We start from the raw sequence: 21411 nt of genomic DNA on the forward strand, positions 1-21411 counted from the left end.
TTGTTTGAGAGCAACAGCGGCAGCTGCGGTGTCCATCCGACAATCAGCAGGACTGGTCATGGATAATATGCTTACGGTGATGGTTCCGCATGCAGTCGACACTCTTTTAAATCGTACGAAAACTCAGCATTTGACGAGTGCAAGGTTGTCTGGGTACGAATTGACGCTGTTGGCAAGCCACATTCAGATAAAACGTTGCAATGTTCTGAATCCGGCGACCTTGTTACCAATCAGCTCAGAGTCAGATGAAATAACAGAACACGACTGTTATTTGAGGACAGAAGAGGAAACAAAAGGTCGAGTGGACCTTAAAAACACTCCTTTGGAAGACCCAGATGGAACGCTGTATGTGGATGGTTCATGTTTTAAACTGCCGAATGGTGATGTGACTACTGCATATGCTGTTGTAACATTGAATACTGTTGTTGAGACTGCAAGATTAAATCAGAATTCTGCCCAAGCTGCAGAATTGATCGCTCTCACCAGAGCGTGTATATTAGCGAAAGGGAAACGTGTGAATGTGTTTACCGACAGCCAATACGCTTTTGGCGTCGCACATAGTTTTGGACAGTTGTGGAGAGAGAGAGGTTTTCTGACATCGCATGGTACGAAGATTCAGCATGGTCAGCTTGTGAATGATCTTTTGGATGCACTTACGTTGCCTAAGCAAGTGGCGATTGTTAAATGTAATGCGCATCGTAAGGTGACGGATGATGTTGGTCGTGGTAATGCGTTTGCGGATGAGACTGCTAAGGAGACTGCCCGGAACCTTAGTACTCGAATGTATGTGACGAGTTCGGTTAGGTGGCCTACAGAATCGAGTATGTGTGAGGACACTATCGAGAGTGTGAAAGCGATTCAGAATGAGGCCACCGAGACTGAAAAGGCGAAGTGGAAAGAAAGTACGGGAAAGTTGGATGCGAATGGCTGTTGGATTGACTTATCGGATCAGAAAAGATGGATGTTGCCTGATGCATATGTGCTGGCTGTTGTGACAATGGCACATGGGTTAGCACATATTAGCATGAAAGGTATTTGTAAGTTGTTGTCTCCTGTGTGGAAGAATGATGGTATCACGAAGTGTGCTGAACGCTTGGTTAAGAATTGTATGGTATGTATGTTGTACAATCCTGGTAAGGGAACCCCAACTCCTCCTGGTAGTTTTGCTCCCCCTTCATGTCCCTTTGAGGTGATCCAATTAGACTTCATCCATATGGAGCGATGCAATGGTTGTAAACCTTTGTCTGCTATGCAAACTTATGGGAAAATCGTGTATAAAAGGAGCGATCCACAGAACCAATTTGAAGCAGTCTCCCTGAACTACACTCGTTGTACTTCCGTGATCTCTGTGTTTCCCTGCAGCAAATAAACCTTGAATCTTTGACGCCGAAGGAAGTGTCCCGTGTCTCTGTCCTTCGTACGCCGGAGCAGGTTACCCACGAAGGTTTCAGGTGTTGTCCCCTGGCACCGCTGGGTCTTAAAGAACCCAGTCCTTCACTCCTCCTCCCTTTTACGTGGGGAGCTCAGCCCCACCCCACCCTAACCTGACGGCACCTGTAATACTACTGATAAAATGATAATGACGTCCCATTATTATAATTTTATCTTTTCCTTCGCACTGCTTTAAAGCAGTGAGGCAACACTCCTTCGCCCTAGCTGAGGAGCCGCCACTGATCTGGACATACGTTTTGGGCTCCTTCTAAGATGAATAAAAATCAAACCAAATAGTGATTTTGCAACAAATGCTTCATTATTTTAGAATGTCATACATGCTAGAGGCGAGAGAGAAGAGAGGCTCATGAAATCTCCCAATACTCCAGGCTCAGGCTCTCTGAAAGAACCAACAAGTGTATTCCCTGCAGCAGCAAATCCTGTCTGCACCTATGAGAGAAATGTGTCCTGCTCCCACAGGGGTGCTTTCAAGGCCAGTCCCCTAAGCTAGCTCAGAACCCCCTGATACCTCACCGGTTTTGTTCCTGGAGTCCCGTATGGCCTGTCTCGCTTTGCCCTCAAAGGGTACATCACCTGACTTTTCTAGCAATATTTAGCATTTCACTTAAATATTGTGAGAAATTATTTTACGGTTGGGAGGGAATCTCATAAACTGTGCATTCTTGGAAAGAACAGCGTAAGATTTTTGAGAAAAATGCTGGTAGATTCTGGTTAAACTTGCCCTCGAGTTACCTGATAACTTTTATTTACTTCTTTCTCCGCAGGTACGTGGGTGACGTTTGGCTCTCAGATCTCTGACGAGGTACGTCACTATGTGGGGGCGATGTGATTGGCTAGACACTCCTTCCTAATTACACGATACACAATTCTAGGCCCGTCATATGACTGTCAGCCAATGGGATCAGTGGAGGATGAATCGAGTTGGCATCCATTGTAGGTGCATACTCCGTTTTGTAAACAGCAAGCACCTACACCTGGTACAGAAAAAAAACTAGGAGAAGGATATTGGTGAGCCTGGTAGAGGCTGTCTGACCCCAGAACTGCAAAAGATCGCTAACTGGCTGGAATTCCACCCATTTGATCAGCCAACCAATTTTATGTTAGACCATGATTGCATTGTGTAAAGGGGAAAGCCCCTAATCAACTTACTTTAGGGAGGCCTTCGCTAGTCATACCTCTAGCCAATACATGTTATGGTTAGTCTATGTTACTGTTAGCCGATGTTGTGGTAAAATAGGAGATGCAGGGGCGGCTCTAGGCTCATGGTGGCCCTGGGCAGGGAAAGTAGGTAGGGGGCCCCAGAAGAGGGGGTCCGGGCGGGGCAGAGCGCGGAGGCCAGTGAAGAGTGGGGGGTCAGGGTGTTTGAAAGTGGAACAGAGCCGGAGGCCGCTAAATCTTTGCCAGGGGCCGCCACGCAAATATGTATCCATCCTCAGAGGATTATTATATTAAGGATATATATTGGCATGTTGGCCCCTGGGGGTTTGGTGGCCCTGTGCAGGTGCACAGCTTGCACATGCCTAAGGCCGCCCCTGGGGGATGGTTAACTTTGTTAAAGTTTGCTGAATTTTGTTGACTGTAGCTAAACTGAACCAAGTACGATTAGCTAAACTAGCTAAGCCAACCAAGGCTAAATACAACTAAGTTGTCCTGTGCAATTCAGTGTTATTCTTTGCTCAGAAAGTCTATGCTACGTTACTGTAACCTATACCGTTATCCTGCACTACCATATGCTATGTTACGTTATCCAATTCCATGTTAAGTTATCCTACACTTTGTTACCTTGTGCTATGTTACTTTAAATGATGATAACTTATCCTATTCTACATTACAGTATGTTAGGTTGCGCAATGCTATGTTATGCTTTCATGCACTGCCATATTCCATCTTAGATTATCCCATGCCACGTTAAATTATCATACACTTTGATATCCTATGCTATGTTACCTTAACCTATTCTATGTTATCTTTTTCTACATTATAGTATGTTAGGCTTCAAAATGCTAGTTTAGGTTATCATGCTCTACCATATGCTATTTTAGGTTATCCACCCTCTGTTATCCAATGCTTTGTTTCTTTAATCTATGCCAGGTTATCCTGTTCCACATTACAGTATGTTAGGTAACTGCATGCTCGGTTAAGTTATTCTGCACTACCATTTATTATGTTAGGTTATCCTATGCCACGGCAAGTTATCCTGCGCTTTGTTATCCTAAGCTATGTTACTTTAACTGTTAATGTGTGTTAAGTTAAATTATCCTATGCCGTGGTAAGTTATCCTATGCTTTGTTATACTAGTCAAAGTTGGATTATCCAATGCCCTGTTAATTTATCCTTGGCCTTGTTTTTCTCTTTAAGGTTATTTTATGCAGTGCTAGATTATGCTATTCTGTGTTATGCTATGCTGTGTTGTCCTCTTTTATGCCAGGTTATCGTTTCCTATGGAAGGGTATCCTATGCTTTATTACACTATGTTTGATTTCTTAAACTGTGTGATATTATGTTATGGGTAAAGAGTTCAGAGGTTCTGTACCAATCAGGATAGTGACCAAAATGTGTAATTAATTTCCCAGCCATCTGTATGGCAGTATTAGTTATTTTGAAAAATTGTGTTGTCGCAATTTTTTTTTTTTTTTAGGTGGCTGAAAATTTGATGACTATCGCATATGAGAATGGAGTGAACCTGTTCGACACGGCGGAGGTGTACGCCTCAGGAAAGTAAGTGTGAGGAGTGGACTGGAGGAGAGTGGGTCTGAGGGCAAAGTTTGGAGTCAAGCGGAGGAAGAAGTGTGAGCACGTATGAGAGGAAGGAAAGAGCGATATAGAGACAGAGAGGAGGACAAAGTATGTGAGGAAGACCCTAACACCGCCAAAATAACTTTGGCTCCATTTAAAGAATTTAGGGGCATATTGTCAAGGAACGACGTTAAAATTATTGCCACTTTAGCGGCAGGAAAGTGCTGCTAAAACGGCGATAATGGGCTTGTTAATATGCTGTAGAGAATTCCAATAGAAGCCCATGTTAACACCAGAACATGGGCTTCTATTGGAAGTTTCAAGGGCAATTATCAAGCCCATTATCGCCACTTTAGCGTCAGCTAAAGCGACGATAATTGTAACGCCGTTCTTTGATAATATGCCCCTTGCTTCTTCATAGAAAGTTTCCTGCTGATCCATCAAGCAGGAGCAGGAAATTCAACCAAACACTGACTTCCGATGTCAACTCCAATGGGAAATTTGAGCTCTCTGATATAGAAAAGCAGCTGAACGGAATTACACGCAACCTGGCAGAAAGTTAGACCTTTACTCTGAAAGCGAGCTTTTATGATTTGGTGTAAATCTGTTCAGCCATTTTCGAGTCATTAGCTTTTAAAGAAGGGCTTGTTTTGTCTATAAAGGTGTTAACGCTCAGAAAAAGTTAGGTATAAGCGGACGGTTGGTACGGCCGGACTCTGGTACCGAAACCTGGACCTGGAATTTGTCCAGGGTTTAGGCCCTGTGGTTTCATATTGCAGACCAAGTTGCTGTGTTAGGGTGACACCTCCTTGATCTTAGCTTGGTGACTGTGGCGTTAGGGCCAAAGCATGTTTCGGTAAGCCAAGCTTGAAGACGGATCTGAGGTTAGTGGACAGTGACTCTTATTTGAGCCAATCATGGTGATAGGCACTGCCAGACTGGCCGTAGTGGGCACCGGGTGATTTCCTGGTAGGCCGGAAGGGTGGGGGCTGGTTCTGGACCGGTGGGGGCCGCAGCAGAGTTTCCCACCAGCAATTCCCCCATCCCCGCCGGCCCGACAATATTGCCAGGGTTGGCATTCCCAGTCCGGCCCTGGTGCTGGGCCAGGAATATGGCCCAGGGACCCTTATGTGAACCAAGAATAGCAACAGTTGAGAGGGTAAGGGGCTAGGGAGTCTTCTGTCAGCCATGCATGGCAGCAGGTGTGGGGTTAAGGCTCAGAAGAGTTTCTGTGAGGTGGATATTTCAGCAGGTAGGGGGTGGGGTGTTTAGGGCCCTAGGTTCCAAGGGTGTTACAGTGAAATGAACTTTGCAGCAAGTGCTAGGTTAGGGTGAAATAGGTCTTAATTTGAGGCGGTGGTTGCAGGTGGGGTCCACCGGCACTCATTTTTGGGGACCTGCACTTATTTTTTCTCATCAGACTTTGACCCAGAAGAAGGGGGAGAGAAAAACACAACAAAGGGAAAGGAGGTGGAAGAAAAAGAAAACAGTATCAAAGAAAAAAAGCAGGGATGAAAGGGAACCAGAGAGATAGGTGTGCTGGAACAATTTTCGCAGTGGACGTAATGATAAATACCTAAAGTCATAGAGATGGTGAAAACTCAATGCATCATGCAAAAGACAAGCGTTACAAATGTATTCGGTAGGAGAGTGGTAAAGGTAAGGTATGTAGCCAGTGATGCATTGTGGAGCGCCCTGGGACAAATATATTGCTAAAGTATGGTGTGGTAGCATGTGGTCCTTACAAACAACACATTTTCAATTGAAATGCCATCAAAATTCGCACAGACATGCAATTTTACTTATAACCGGATATAAAAGTGTCTTTGTTTGTTTTGATATTATTCAAATTCAAAATAATTCAGAATTACAAACAATTGACTTCATTTGTGCTTTCCTACTGGTGAAATATTGTTATAGTTAATTAATAGGTATTTTACTGTTGTGTGCTAGAAAAAAAACCTGACATCCTACACACTCTCCTTTCTCACTCAAGGTATCCCAGCAAGATTGCTAGATATTTCACTTTACAAATTCCTTTAAATTTTCAGTCAGAAAAAGAAAAGTAAACACCAATCTACATGTTAAAAACAATAAGCAGCAATCTGTCTGAAGACGTAGCCTGATATTTAACTTCTCTCTTTGAGTTCATACTAAATGTTACTTTATAGAAAAAAAAATGTAAAGGCATCTTTATCACCTTCTATGCTCCTGACGAGCTCAGCTCGTCATGAGGCACGGTGCTCGTGTGCTCATGACGAGCTGAGCTGTGGAACGCTCACACGCGGGGATAATTCCCCTGCTGTGCTGAACGTTCCACGGAAACGGGTGTGGTCATGACGAGCTCAGCTCGTTATGAGCACACTAGCACTGTGCCTCATGACAAGCTGAGCTTGTCATGAGCACGGGGGTGCTGTGCGGGCCCTCCCCCCCCGCCCCCCAGCACAGCGGGGAAATTACCCCCGCTGCGAAGAGGTTAAAACTCATTCATCTTCAGAACTCCAGCTTATTTATTTGGGGGTGCTGCAGCACTCCTGCAGCCTTTCTTCCAGTGTCTATGGGGACGGTGAGTGTATGACGATGGATGGAAAAGGCATGAGATGGAATCAAGACTAGACAACCTTGGTATTTGGCACCCCAAAGGTGGGCTCTAAAAGAACTTTAGGCCTGGCACTTATTCCTTTACAAATTAAGCACTGGCTGGCAAAAGGAGACTTTTACCAGCTAGGTATGGTAGCAGGGGTGGGGTTAGGGCAGTTGTGTGATTTCAGCCCAGGGACTCTCCCCCGAGCCAGACCTGAGAGTATCAGGGTGTTGGTGCTCAAGGGACACCGTAGAGCCCGGAATAGGTGGCTGTCCCTTTAAATGGTGCTATATTTACTTCCGTCTTCCATTTTTATCCCTGTCTGACCACGTGCAGTTTTATTGTCTGTAAGTTGGAGTGGTGAGGCTGTAACTTCTCTAGTACATGTGTGGAAACAACACTTTGCAGGACTGGCCTGCTCTTCCATGAAATCGATTAAGCTGCATCAATTATGTATGGCTTCTGTGGTGTGTTCCGCAGAACTCATAACGAGATAAGGCCTCAGGCATGTACACTTTGTTTTGATTGCCTTTCTTTTCCCAGAATCCCCCGAGGGCCCAGTGTCTACGCTGCCGCTTATCTGTTTATGTCCCTCAGGGTGTTAATGTAACAGGAGCTAAAACGAGTTTCAAATGTTCTAGCCTCCTATTTATTTTCCAAGAAAATTGCTTTATGCGCGTCCAGGAAGAAGGGCCTGTGTGTTTCTTCAAAAACTCTGGGCCCACTTGACCGGTTTGCACCAAACTTGGGGAAATATTTTATGGGGGGTCCAACCCTTGTCATTTTTTAATTTAACATGGGATTTTGAGATTAGACAAACCTCTCTTGAGGCTGCCAAGTTGCTCTGGAGATCTTCTGTGGTCTGAGTCTACGGATGGGGAGATAAAAATGGGAAGCTCCTCCATCGCCTGGCCACCTACCCTATGGCCAGCCGTATCATCCCAGAGGTGATTGATCTTAGCGGGTAAGCCCATCATGCCCCGGCAGCGGTGGCCCAATGCTTTGCTGCCTACTATGCCACTCTCTACTCAGCTCGGGCTCCTAGTCTCACTCTTTCAGAGCTCCTCCGGCACGAACGGTTCCCCCTTCCACGCCTTAGTGACTCAGAGGCCGAGGCGATTGACCTTCCGATCTCCTCCAAGGAGGTTCCTGTCGCCATATCCCACACTGCAGCAAGTAAGCCACCGGACCAGATGGGTTCCCTTAGGAGTTCTATGTATCCTACCGGGACACCCTGGTCCTACCTCTCCTGGAAATGTACTGAGAGGCAGTGGACTGTGGCTCCTTCCGTCCAGAGATGGACCTGGCCACCATCGTGGTGATCCCTAAGTCCCAGCCCCTCTCGAACTGTTGCTTCAACTATCACCCCATTCCTCTAATCAACTCATAGCTTAAAATATTCGCCTCCGTCTTGGCCACCCGTATACGACCACACCTGGCCAAGCTGGTCCACCCAGACCTGTGCGGTTTGATGCCCTCCAGAGGGACCAGGTACTGCCTCCGACACCTCCACCTTGCCTTAGCAAATCTGCACCTCCTGACTCCCTACTTATCTCTCCTTCTTGTGGACTTTGAGAAGGCATTCGATTCGGTGGACTGGGGTTACTTGGAGGCAGTGTTAGAGGTAATGAGTTTTGGGCTCCCCTTCTGTAATCTACATTGTACTGCCACATGTTCTAATAAACAGTGCTCTGTCCCATCCCTTTCCTATCATGAGGGGCATGAGACAAGGGCGCCCCATCTCGCCGCTTCTTTTGGTGCTAATCATGGAACCCTGTGCTTGTCTTGTCCGTTCCGACCGGTTTCTCCAAGAGATGGAGCTGGCCCAGTTTTGTAGAGGACAAAATCGCACTCTACGTGGAAGACGTGTTGTTATTTTTAGCAGATCCTGCTCTGTTGAGGCCCGACGCCTCCGTACCTTGACTCTCTTCGAGCGCACCTCTGGCCTTCGGTTCCATCCTTGTCCCCCTCCACCTCTCACGGGAGTGCTTCGACTGGCAGTCGACGATACCTGTTCGGCGGCAGTCCTTCAAATACTTGAGGATCTGGGTGGCCCTTCTTCCTGACCTTGCTTGGTTGCTTAATATTACCCTGTTGGTTATGCGGGTCCTCAAATGGAAAAAGCTACTGCTAAACCCTCTTGGTAGGATAGCCTTGTTTAAAATGATGATCTTACCCAGATTCCTCTACCTGCTCCAGAATATGCCCCTCTCCTTCCCCAGATCCTGGTTTTGGGAGATGGACAGCTTGGCCGTTAAGTTTTTATGGGGAGGGGGGAGGCCCAGGCTGGCCCTGGTCCAATTCCAGATCCCACCTTTTGACAGTGGTCTTGGGATGACGAGTCTGCATCTTTATTATCTAGCGACTCGACTCCTTACCATGCACGATTGGTTTAATGGCGGCTGGTCCGACCTGGCATATCATCTGGAGCTACACACCCTGGGTCTGTCTAATATTCAGGGGATGCTACACGGGGACACTGTCTCCCAAGCTCTTCCGGAGGTCACACGCTGGGTATTCTTGGCCTGGCGGGCCTCTCTGCGCCACACACATTGGTCAGGTAAGCTGACCCAGAACACTCCTCTGTGGTGCGGGACCAGTCTCCGAGTGGTTGCTAATCTTTCAGGATTCCGACCGTTTGATCTCTTTGGAATCTTCCTGCTGGGCGATATTTGGAGTGGGACTCACTTACGCTCCTTCCAGGACTTGCAGACCCGATACTCCCTTCACTCATCCCAGTTCTTTCGCTATCTTCAATTACACCATGCCCTTAGCCTCCATGTTACGTAGGGTAACTCCTTACCTGAATACAGCCCACAAGAACTGTAAGTCAAAGAAAAATCCCTGGACTACTCATGCTTTTCTACACACTCTTGTCTTTCATATTGGGTCAGTATAGCATGTCAGTAGGAATTTGTGTACCTACAGGTTAGGAGGGGTTGTTAACTGTAATCTACTGTGTCCTTGGAAGTCGCGGTAGCCTAACAGTAATATTTTTATGTTGTTTTATATTTTGTTTTTTTAACTTTGTACATCTTATGCATTGGTGTGATCAATTGTTTCAAATGTGATAATACCATGCATGTTTTTAATAGTGTTCTTCAGAAAGTGATCTGAATTTTAAATCTAAAAAAAATACAAACTAATAAAATACAGAGAGTGTAAACGTTATATTTTCGTGTTGGCTTGGTACATATCTAAAAACTGTATTTGCTCATAAGATCTGGGTGTATGAAAGACAAGAGTGTGTAGAAAAGCATGAGTAGTCCAGGGATTTTTCTTTGACTTACAGTGTTGACAGTACCCTGTTCCCTGGAACTTAGTGTGGTCTTCTCTTTTGTGAAAACAATAAAGCCCACAAGAAGCCCAGGTCATGACCGATAATCTGGGGAAGGGAGGAATCTCCGGTATCTACCAATCCCTCACAAACAATACCCCCAATTCCCTATCTCACCTCCGGGCTACATGGGAGTTTTGGATTGGGGCTCTAGAGGACGCTGACTGGAGAGACACATTGATGGTCCCCAAAACAATTACAGTCTCTGCGAGGCTTCGCCCAGTCCAAGTATATTAACTTCAGACTGCTTACCTCACACCAATGCGCCTCCACCACGCGGGGCTCCGGCCCGATGCTTTCTGTCCCCGCTGTTCTCACCCCAGGCGGATTTCTACCACATGGTATGGCTCTGCTCTGCGATCACGAGGTATTGGGAATTAGTAACCGGGAAAATTGCTGAGGTCTTGGGCTGGAAGGTCTCCCTTGCTCCATTGACTGTGATCCTGGGCATCTCCGAGGGGCTGGATGGCACCAGGGCTGAGAAGTTCTTCTTCAACACTGCCCTGATGGTGGCCAAGAGGGACATAGCGGCTAAGTGGCTGAACTCAGATCTACCTACCATGGTGCGCTGGCGTAGGGGAGTAGACTGGTGCGCGGCACATGAACGGCCCCTATACGCAGCCAGAGGGTGCCCGCAAAAGTTTTGTTGAATGTGGGTCAAATGGGTGGGGGTGGTGGAGGACTAAAAGGAGGGGGCTTCTATCATGCAAATATGGACTGTATCTGGACTGTCATTACCTTCTTTATGTTTGTCAGCTGTACATACGGATATTATGTGTTTTCATCTATATTTTGTCTTACATATTAACCTTGATTGGTGGTGCTATTTTTGCTGCGATTTCATAAAATCAATAAAATTGGTTATATAAAAAAAACCATGGGGTTTTGCTTCAGAAACATTTGTTGGGTAGAAGTCAGAAACCCCTCAATAATAATTCCCTAGAGCTTAATGGTACACTGGGGTGTGGTTTACAGCCTTTACAACACAGCCGTTACATCTCAGGCAGTTTCGGCGCTAAATTTGGGTCTCGTCCAGACTGGCTAGGGTGAAGGAGCCTATTAGACTCAAAATAGCTAGAAAGTTGATGATTCACAAATTTCTCCGCAATTTTAGATGTGACGCGAAACAGAGACATTGGTCTGTAATTGCTTAGGCTGCTGGGATCAGCATTGAACTTTTTCAGAAGTGGCAGAATCTTAGCCTGCTTCCAGATAGAGGGGACAATCCCAGATACCAAAGATCTATCGATAAGAGAGTTTAGCACTGGATTGATGACATCTGCTCCCTTTGCTAGGACAGATAGAGGGCAAGGATCAGTGGGAAATCCCGATCTCAGGTTGAGTATCGCGAATCGCGACTCTTCTAACAAGATGGAGTAAAAGGAGGAAAGGACACAGTTAATATCAGCGGGAGGGGGCAGGCAAAGGTCAAAGGAGTTCATTGCTCCCAGACTACTTCTTATTCCTGAATTGTATGCTATTTTACATGCCAGACAAGATATCTAAATGGAAAATTAGGGGGAATTCTACACATTTTTGATGCAAGCTTGAGAATGCTGATATGGTGTACATGTTTGCCAGTTGTCTTCTGCTTTGTGAATAGTGGATGGAAATTGCTAGATGTTTATCTGATGGAATTAATATTGACGTTGAATTCACTGTGTGTGATATTATGTTGGGAACCTAATAAAATGTGCCTTGCTGGAATGCACCTATTGTATTCACAGCAAAGCCAGATGGTGTATAGCCCTCAAGTGGATACATCCCTTCGGTGAGCAGCCTTTACAACGCGGGCATTACCACGCGCTGCCATTACTACGCTGCTTTTACAACGCAAGTCGTTACAACGACTTGCGCTGGAGGGCTCTGTTGGATAGGGAATAGTTTAATTTTCTATTCCAACACCTTCCCTACTGTAACGTGGAGAAGTGTGGCTCACTGGTTAGAGCAGGCAGACTCTGAAGCAGAGGTCAGACCCAGGACCAGGGTTCAATTCCCGACGTGGCAGGGTCTTGAGCTCAAATGTCCATGGACTCGATAATTCTCGCTTCGGTGCCTGACCTAATCATGGGTTCACACTCTGCAACTCTGGGCATTAAGCTTGCTTATCCTCCACAACGGCCCCCGTGGCGGGATACCTGGCTTTCACCTTGGGGATACCCGGTAGGGGCTATCTCACAGGGAAAAGCCAGGACGGGTTCCCAAGGCAAGCGCGGAGATACCCCTTCGGGGGTCGATTCAGGCGCTATATAAGAAACATAATAATAATAATAATAATAATAATAATAATAATAATAATAATAACGTGGGCTGGAGTTGGAATAGAAAATTAAACTATTCCACTATCCAGCGCTTACAGCGCAAGTCGTTGTAACGACTTGCGTTGCTTGTAATGGCACGTGTGATAATAGCCCGTGTTGTAGTGTCATACAACCCATCCCTTCCCACCCCTGATGAGTGTTTAGTAGGCTCTCTTGTGTTACTCTCGTGAAAATGAATCTGTGTTCTCAAGGTTAGCGGCAAAATGGGACAAAGGTGATTATCTGAAAACTTGGAACCAACTGTTCAGACTTGTATAGTACTTTGCAGTTGTCTAACATTTGCCAGTTTTTTTACCTGCAGTAATATAATATGCAATAAACTTGTATTTATTGATGGCCAATTCTCCCAATCAAAAAATAGTTTAAAAAAAATGATATATCCTGGTAGAAAATGGCTCATAAATTCCAGATGCTATTTATTGGACCCATTATCTTCTGAACCCCTTTCGCCTGTTTTTTTAAGAGGTGAGATAAACAGCACACCTCCTTCCTGGGCACATGTAATGAGGATCTAAATAGGAAATTGGAGATTTTTAAATACAGCAGTGGACGAGACCTCAACATAAAGGCAATCTTCTCCCCTAACTTGTCACCAGTGCATTTTTTGAGATCACATCTCCTTTTTCTCCTGTTTGCAAATCAGAGTTTCCTTTCTTATCCCTCCTCTTCCTTTTATTTAATGTGTGCCCTCTATATATGGGATCAATATGAAGTTGTTGAGACCCTTGGGAAAACTGACTGTCTCCAGTGTTTACCTGCAGGTTGATCCTCTGTCGTCCCTGCATGGAACTTGCAGAACATTCATACTGGATAATTGCAACCTTTGCAAGCCCATGGGGTCTCCTCAGTCTCTCTTGGTGACAATTTCCTAGTTTTGCTAACTACTTTAGTGGTACAAAAGGGGGTGGTGATGGACGGAGCATCTGAACCAATAAAACCAGATCTGTTGACTGGGTGTGAGTGTTTGATTGGTTCAGATGCTCCGTCCATCACCACTCCCTTTTGTACCGTTTTGTTCGCCATGAGTTGGCAGAGTATGCTCAGACGTGAGTCCCTTGCTCACTTTGCCACTGGATTCAAGCAAGCCTGGCTGAAGACGGCTGTAATGCCAGAAACCGGTCCTAGGAAGCTTGAGTCCGGTCCAGGGAAGGCATGGCTTGGCAGTTCGGGCTGGACTGTTCCCATGAGGCACAGGGTCAGACTGATTTGCATATGGCCATGTCTGAAATGGGGTGGTAGAGTGTGCTAAAGAACGGTGATGGATTAAACCCAGATCTGTTGACTGGGTGTGAGTGTTTGATTGGTTCAGATGCTCCGTCCATCACCACCCCCTTTTGTACCGCTAACTACTTTAGGGCAAGAGTTACACGTCATGTGTGCAAGTTAGACATTAGGCCCAACCTTCCTTGATCTCTGACTTGATACCTTCATTTGTCTTGTCTTGATACTTTGTTTGAGAGTCTTCTCCTTACCCATTACCTACACCACACAGCTCCCTTTGGGATATCCCTCCCTTTAGTTACCACCTAATAGTTCCTCTCAAAATCAGTGAGAATTGTAGACCACACTACTAACCCACCTGCTAGTGTTGTGAGGAGGAACCCGAAGATGAAGCATGCCATCTTTGAGTGGGTGAAGGTTTTCGTCCTAAAAAAGAGAGACGTTCTTTTCCTTGGCTTCCTTTTGATTTTTTCTCAGACGATTATGGAGAATGAAGGAGTACCTGTGAAGTATTGCCTCATACTGACCAACTGTGTAGTTTGTGTGTTGTGTTATTGTTGGGCTTTACACAACTGGGGACTTTAAATACCCCCATGTGGTCCCCTCTGTTTGATCATGAGATTCTTCTCACCCAAATGTGACCGTAGGGCCCTGGCTATGCCCAAGCTGTTCAGTGCTGCAGAGGATCTGTCTGTCAATCTTTATAGATTCTCATGATAATAATGGGTGCATTTTTGGGGGGCTTGCCTGCTGGTTACTCTTAATCACTCCTGAACACTTTCTTTAGATTATCATGTACAATGACTACCTGTTTTCTGTACTTTATGTGGGCTTCTTCTCTGGTTCTCCGGGATGGAGCATATAGTACATTTATCCTGAATGGATGTATCTGATCGATGCCTATGCCCTCAATCATTCACAACAACCACTTAATGTAAAGAGCACGCGATCTGTCTATCACACCACTTACTTATATTACATGCCTAGGTGCAGCGACCGCAGACAAGACAAGAGCACAATCTGGTCCCTTATGCACACACAAAAGTCATCCATTAAAACACTTCCCTATAGGGAAGCATGCAAGCTGTCCAGTAATGCACTTCAGCACCCCTTCAGGGTATGAACAGCGGATTAGCATCGCCCACCTGCTGCGAGTGCAGCAGGTAAAAAAAACTTTAAAAACATGGAATAATAATGCCATTATGTTTTGCCACCAGTTGGCTGTATACAGCTCGAACGTGAGGCAGGGGGCGGGCTGAATCCTGCTTTTGCAGGATGACTGCCACCCCTTTCATTGCACAGGTTGACCGGCTTGCTACCTAAGGCCAGCCCAACATGCACACTGTGCACCCAGCAATTTCTGGGCTGTGAAACACCCAGGGGATTGCTGGCACCAGCCCCAACCTCAAAATGAGCGCTGGGTTAGCCTGCTCCCACCCGTCCTGGAGCTGCTCTCATGCTGATGAAAGCAGCTCCAGGATTGGTTGGATTCAAGTTCCACTGAGCAGTAAGGAAGTCCTTCCATTCCTGCTCATGGACGTGGGTAGAGAGGTGCCATGCCTGGGAGAAGGAGAAGTACCGCATTTATGGCGAGTTTGGCCTCACCATATATTATAAGCGGTAGCCGCCACTGGATATGAAGCACTATATGTAAATGTAAATGTAGGTATACTTATATAGCGCAACCTGTCACCACAAAGGGCATCCTGGCGCTTGCCTAGGGAACCCGTCCTGGTATTCCCCTGTGAGAAGCCCCAACAGGGTGTCCACAGGGTGAAAGTCAGGCATCCCGCCGCGAGGGGCCGTTGTGGAGATTAAGCAAGCTATTGCCCAGAGTCACAGAGTGTGAACCCGTGAGTCGAGGAGGCACCGGGCCGAGAATTATCGAGTCCGTGGAATTTTTAGCCCAAGACCCGCCGGGGCGGGGAATTGAACCCTGGTCCAGGACCGATCTCAGATTCCGGGTCTGCCGCCTCTAACCCCTGAGCCACACTTCTCCACATATATGAATGAAATTACAATACAATACAATACAACTGCCCCTAGCTCTATTGTGCCTGTCAGCTCTGCATGGAAGAAAGTACTAAACTGTAGATGCCATGATGTAATTTGGCGCTGAGAGTTTTGAAAGTTTTGAAGAAGAGATTCCAAGTGTGATCCCAGCCAACGTTATACATCTATTATCATGGCCCTAAAACTACTATAGCAACCAATAAATATAGGTGTCCGTTATCCAGATCTGATGTAGCCATTGAATGAACACAGCTTCCAGTCCATGTTGTGATGGGGATAAATTCAAAGCTTGGAGGGCACCATTTTGTATCCACAACAGTTCAAACAAACACAAATAGTAACAAGTATAGTTAAAAAGTATCTTAAAAGAAAGCCTTATGGTCTTGTTTTCTTATCCTTGATGTAGAGCTGAACAAACCCTGGGCAACATCTTAAAGAAGAAAGAATGGAGGTAAATGCTGGCTCTTTTTATTCCGATCGGCATAGAATCACATGCAGCGGATAGGGGGTGGGTGTTCCGTGTTTTTTCCAAGGCATTGACGGTCCATGGCCTCTGTAATGTCCACCGAGCTGAACAGGTGGTCCAAGACGCCCCCTGGGTGTGAGCTTGTGCTAGGATTATTTCTTTACTCCAAATCCAGTGCTGGTTAAAGGTGGATTTCCTCCCAGTAGAGTTCTTAGGCATTCAATGACCAACAGGGAAGATATCCAGAATCATCCATCCTTTTAATTTTGAGATCTCACCTATAGACAGCTGAAGCTGTTTGTTGACAACAGCACTATTGTATTTAATATACACTTATAGTGGCATTTGTAGCTGGCCCTTGGTCCAATTCAATGGGTTTCCTTTCAATTCATTTGTTTGTCCCTCCAGGGAGCATTTAAATCTCATCGTGTTTAGATTGGATGGGCTATATCCTTCCACCACTGACGTCAGACCCTTGTATTGCAGTGTTTTAGGGACCGATTTCTCTCCTCTCCCTGCTCCCTGCTTTCCCACTCCTTGTTCTCTTTGTTAAAGAATTATCCTCCTCAAGAGATGCTTGTTCGTCCAATCCCCTGGTGCTCCAACCACTGCCTGCACTGTATTACCAGATGGCCATATTTAGTTGGATTTAATACCATTCCAAGATGGCCACCCATTTAAGTGCATGGCTGGCAACAAATTTGAAGTAATTTTTCTTAAAAAATAATCATAAATCATAGATAACCACTGAGCATGATGCGTGCAAACGCATGACGCAATCTATGCATGTCCTCCTGCAAGCGCATGCACACCAGCCATCTGGGAAGAAAAAAAGCATTGTTAAAGCCAATAACGGTCACCTCAAGACCAATTGGCTTTGGCAAGGTTTGTTTCTAAAGTAACGTCTGTGACTTTTTCCAGATTTATCAGTTGAAAGGTAACACTTGGTAAACTCTAACTTTCTCTCTTATCGCTAGTCTCTGACACATTTTAAGTAGAATAGAACCATATGAGCCTGTGTCTTTTTTGTGGGCGCTCCTGCCAACGCATCCAATGAAGTAAAAGTATAACATACTCCTCTCTTCCATTTTCAAAGCATCTATATATAGCCAGGAGGGTGAAATAGAGCAGCTGCCAAATGCTACCTTCCAGCTGTTAAACTGGAAAATGTTAGAGGAGTTACATTGGAAACAATGAAACAATTGGATAATGATGGAATTTTCTATCTTGAACCATTCATTGACGAAAGCGTCTTGGGTGAACCTCCCCCTTGGTTCTGCTTGTCTTCCATGTTTGCGGTTGAAGTTCAGTATTTTTGTTTTCCCAATAGACGTTCCAGCTATGTGATCACCACCAAGATCTACTGGGGAGGACAGTGAGTATCAGTCCCAGGTGGCATTTGTGTTACCTTGAGTAAGTAGTTCTTGGATATGGTGGTTGCATTTTGGATGGGTGCGTTCTGTAACATACAGTGCGTTATATCTGTTTTTGAGGTTTTGGGGTTGTGTGGTTACATGCGGTTGTTTTTTGGTGTGTATGGGTCTATCTGTGTATGCTGAAAAGAGGATTAAATGCATGAGGGTCTGTTTGGTTGTGATATGCCAATTCTTGGATATACTGTGTCTGTACGGGAAAGGGTGCTTGTCTATGTGGTTATACATAGTTCATGAGTATATAGACGTCTGTTTGAGTGAGGCACATTAGCTAATTAATGTATGGGTGTCCGAGTGAGACAAGTTAGTTCATGGACACACAAGGGTCTGGGTGGATACAGATGTTTGATTAATCCGTCTCAGTGTGGTGAGTCAATTAATAGAGACCGGGATCTAGTTTGTTGTGGGAAGTTGGTTCTTCGATGGCGTCTAGTGGTGGTTTGATTCTTGATTGCACAGCATCAGAGTGTTGGTCCTTTTTGGACCATGTGGGCTTCGATCTAGGTGTGTTGTTCAATTCTTGGATGTGCAGGTATCTGTGGTTCTTGTGTACATTTAATCTCTCTGTATCTGCTGTTCCTTTTTAGAGACATGGGTTATATCTGGTTATGTGGGGTGTTCTAGACAGAAGGGGTCTGCCTGTGTGTTTTGGGTCATTCATGAATTTGTAGTGGGACATGTCTTAGACATATTGAGCTTGTCTGGGTATGGTGTGTTGGACCTTGCTTGGATTCATGGATATAGAGCTGTGTCTCCATTTGTTGGGCTAGTTCTTTGCAATTCAGAGGGAAATGTGGCTCTGGGTACCTGTGATCTGTCTGGTTGCAATGGGTGGTTCTTTGGTGAATTAGGTTTGTAAGTATGGTGGTAAATTCATGAGTATATGGGGAATTTGTATGTCTGTTCGGTCGGGTCTAGGCTACATGGGGTCTATATATTTGGTGGGCCATACAAGGATACTTATGGGTTTTTTCTGGGTATGTTGAATCAGTTCTTTGCTGTAAAGGGGTGAGCCTGTCAGAAGGTAGCGGGCCATTCTTGGATGTACAGAATCTACCTGTGCATGAATGTAAGTTCTTGAAAACAGTATAGGTTTATTTAGTGTGGAGTATGGGTTCTTGTGTATAAGAAGCCTCTCTGAGTTTGAGGACAGGATCTTATATAAATCACAACTACTGATGTCTGTTGGGCTATTCTTGTGGATACAGATTCAATCTGCGTGCAGTGGTCATCGCATGAGAGCTGCATAGTGTTTGGTTCAGACTATAGGTAGAAATGCTGTGGATTGTACTGAAAGAAAACATTATATTTTCATTTCTTCTTCTTGAAGAGCAGAGACGGAGCGGGGGCTGTCTCGGAAGCACATCATTGAAGGTAGGTCTGAAAGCCAAGCAAATTCTCTAGTGTACCGGCCCAGAAGCCCATCAGAACCCAAATTCATGACAATAACAAGCAGAGCTATATGACCGCCCATGCTACTTTACCTAAAGATCCATATGTCCAGTTGGGCTTTAGCCCATAAGACACACAGCCCACTAGAACCGCATACCTACACAAATTCAAGATTACAAGTGCATCTTGCCAATCAGAGCAACAAGTCCAACAAACCACAGATTAGAGCCACCGGCCTAATACCCCGCCAAGCACAACCTGATTCACCCCCCCACCAGAATCCTCTGCACAATGCTCTAGCTCCCTTGAACATTTGCTTTTTATGACTGAACGGTTGTGGATGAAATGCAGCTTTGGAAGCAAAGATGGCACCCTGCAAGATTGAGACTTTCATTGTATCTCATCTCCCTGGAAAGTAATGTCTTCAATGTTGATGCAGGGACTTCGATTGGTGGTAGCTTGCGTAGAATTTTGGCGTCACTACAACCAGTTGGCAGGAACGTACAAGTTTATCTTTTGCTAGGATGTGTAAAACAATGTATGCATGGAGATCCTGAAGGTGTTCACAGATATGTAGAGTTCCCTGACTAGAAGAGGTGATCATGTGGTTTGGGCCAGTTTTATTTCCCAAAAAGGGAGCAAAAAGAACACATTCCCACATAACCCTTCTGGAGGGTCTCTGTGGGTTCTTAACTTACTACAGTCCTTCCTCTTGGGTCCAGCAATCGAGTGCATGAATCCGTGCCCGCAGGGCTGCCTATCATGGGATTTAATTCTGTTGGCGACAATCAGTCGGGCAAGGAGTGTTGGAGGGTTATAAGCTCGTTCTGCTTCTCCTCCCTTTATGGTGTACTCTGAGCACAAATTCACATTCAAACTCAGACCCTCCTTCTTCAAAAGTATCTTCTGACTTTCACTTACCTCAAGTTATAGACTCCAGAAGGGCACTCGGCTGCTGAGCCTACAGAACAAAGTATTCAGGGATTGATGACAGCCTTTTTGGTGAGGGACCCAGGATATCAATAGCTGAAGCACAGCTGACAATTACCAGGTGTGTCTTTCTCTATGATAAACATTGCTATAAACTGGCAGATGCAGACCCCCCCAGAGGAATATCATGCTGATTCGAGTACTGATAGGCATCTACATCCGTCCTCAGCACATGATTCCCAATTCAGGCCATTTGTCAAGCCTGGGACTCTGCTGCTTTTCAAAACTTTTCTGTAGGACTGAGGGTGGAGCAGCATCTCACTGTGGCACAGATGTACTTAAGAGTGTCCTTTGTTAAAACCTCATCTTCTGTGGCCATTGGTCCTCCTGCTTTCAGAGACTGGGGTGTGTGCAGATCACAGGAGGATGCTGGAGAAGCGAGTATACTTTAGAAGAACATTTACCTTCAGAAAGGTGTTGGTTGGTCATTAATTTGTTATTTGCATTTGCTCGGATTCACCATCTGCACCTTTAGGCCCACATGCATCAACAATGCCATTTGCGATTCCTTATTAGCGAAAAATAAGGATTCGCTAATAAGGAATTGCAAAAGGCTATGCATGAAGAAATAGCTAAAAAAATAGCGTTTCCTTAAAATTCCTTAATTGCGACTCGCAAATTGTGAATCGCAATTAAGGAATACCACCCCATTCATTCCTACGGGCCTAGAGGCCCATAGGAATGAATGGGAAGAAATTCTCAATTTGCGATTCTCAATTAAAGATTCTCAAATTGAGAATGCAATTTCAAGGGTGCTAGGGTGTCAAAAGGACACCCTGTTGCACCCCTGAAATCTTCCTATAAGTACAAGGGCATGTGTGTGTGTAAAATGGAACTTTGAAAAATGCACTTTAGTGCATTTTTCGAAGTTTTTGCAAATTACCATGAAGGTCAACTTTATGGTAATTTGCTCCCCCTATTAGCGAAATCGCTAATTTTTTTAGTTTGATGCATTGCATTTAACGAATCTCAATTTGAGATTCCTTAAATGCAATCGCAATTTATTTAATCGCAATTTTGCGATTTCTTAAATTGCGAAAAGTACAAAAATGATGATGCATCCCAAATGATGAAATTGCATTCGCAAACGGGCGAATTTTGCGATTCGCACCCTTTGCGAATGCAATTTTCAATGATACATGATAGCCTCTGTAAAGGTGCTGAAAAAAGGGGGAGACTGATGTGACCTGTACCTGTGGGGCCTTATAGGGACTCGCTCTGTCCCTTCGTGAAACAACTCTCCAGCTCTCCCCTGTGCCTTGAAAGAGTTTTCATACAGAATCTGAGGGATTCTTTGCATCCATTGGAGAGGGGTCACCTTACATTAGTAACTTATACTTTAAATGCAAAACTTCAGAAGCAGCCCTATCAATGGGCTCTTACCACATTTATATTCATTGGCAGTCATTTCTTACAAGAACCTTTAACCACATCCTGCCCTGTCCTTTCTTTTGGACATAGCTGAA

General features: G+C 45.2%; 1 protein-coding gene across 2 annotated transcripts in view; it reads left to right on the forward strand.

Annotated features, from left to right (window-relative positions):
• KCNAB3 (potassium voltage-gated channel subfamily A regulatory beta subunit 3) overlaps nucleotides 1-21411 on the forward strand; it is a 344630-nt gene that overhangs the window by 263787 nt on the left and 59432 nt on the right. For both annotated transcript variants that reach the window (XM_086946036.1, XM_086946037.1), the window contains exons 3-7: nucleotides 2217-2254; nucleotides 4091-4170; nucleotides 16071-16115; nucleotides 17461-17505; nucleotides 18894-18937. In XM_086946036.1, the coding sequence (XP_086802162.1) occupies nucleotides 2217-2254; nucleotides 4091-4170; nucleotides 16071-16115; nucleotides 17461-17505; nucleotides 18894-18937 (252 nt within the window). The remainder of the gene's footprint in view (nucleotides 1-2216; nucleotides 2255-4090; nucleotides 4171-16070; nucleotides 16116-17460; nucleotides 17506-18893; nucleotides 18938-21411) is intronic.

Source organism: Lissotriton vulgaris, chromosome 12 (assembly GCF_964263255.1).
Source record: "Lissotriton vulgaris chromosome 12, aLisVul1.2, whole genome shotgun sequence".
NCBI classification, from domain to species: domain Eukaryota; kingdom Metazoa; phylum Chordata; class Amphibia; order Caudata; family Salamandridae; genus Lissotriton; species Lissotriton vulgaris.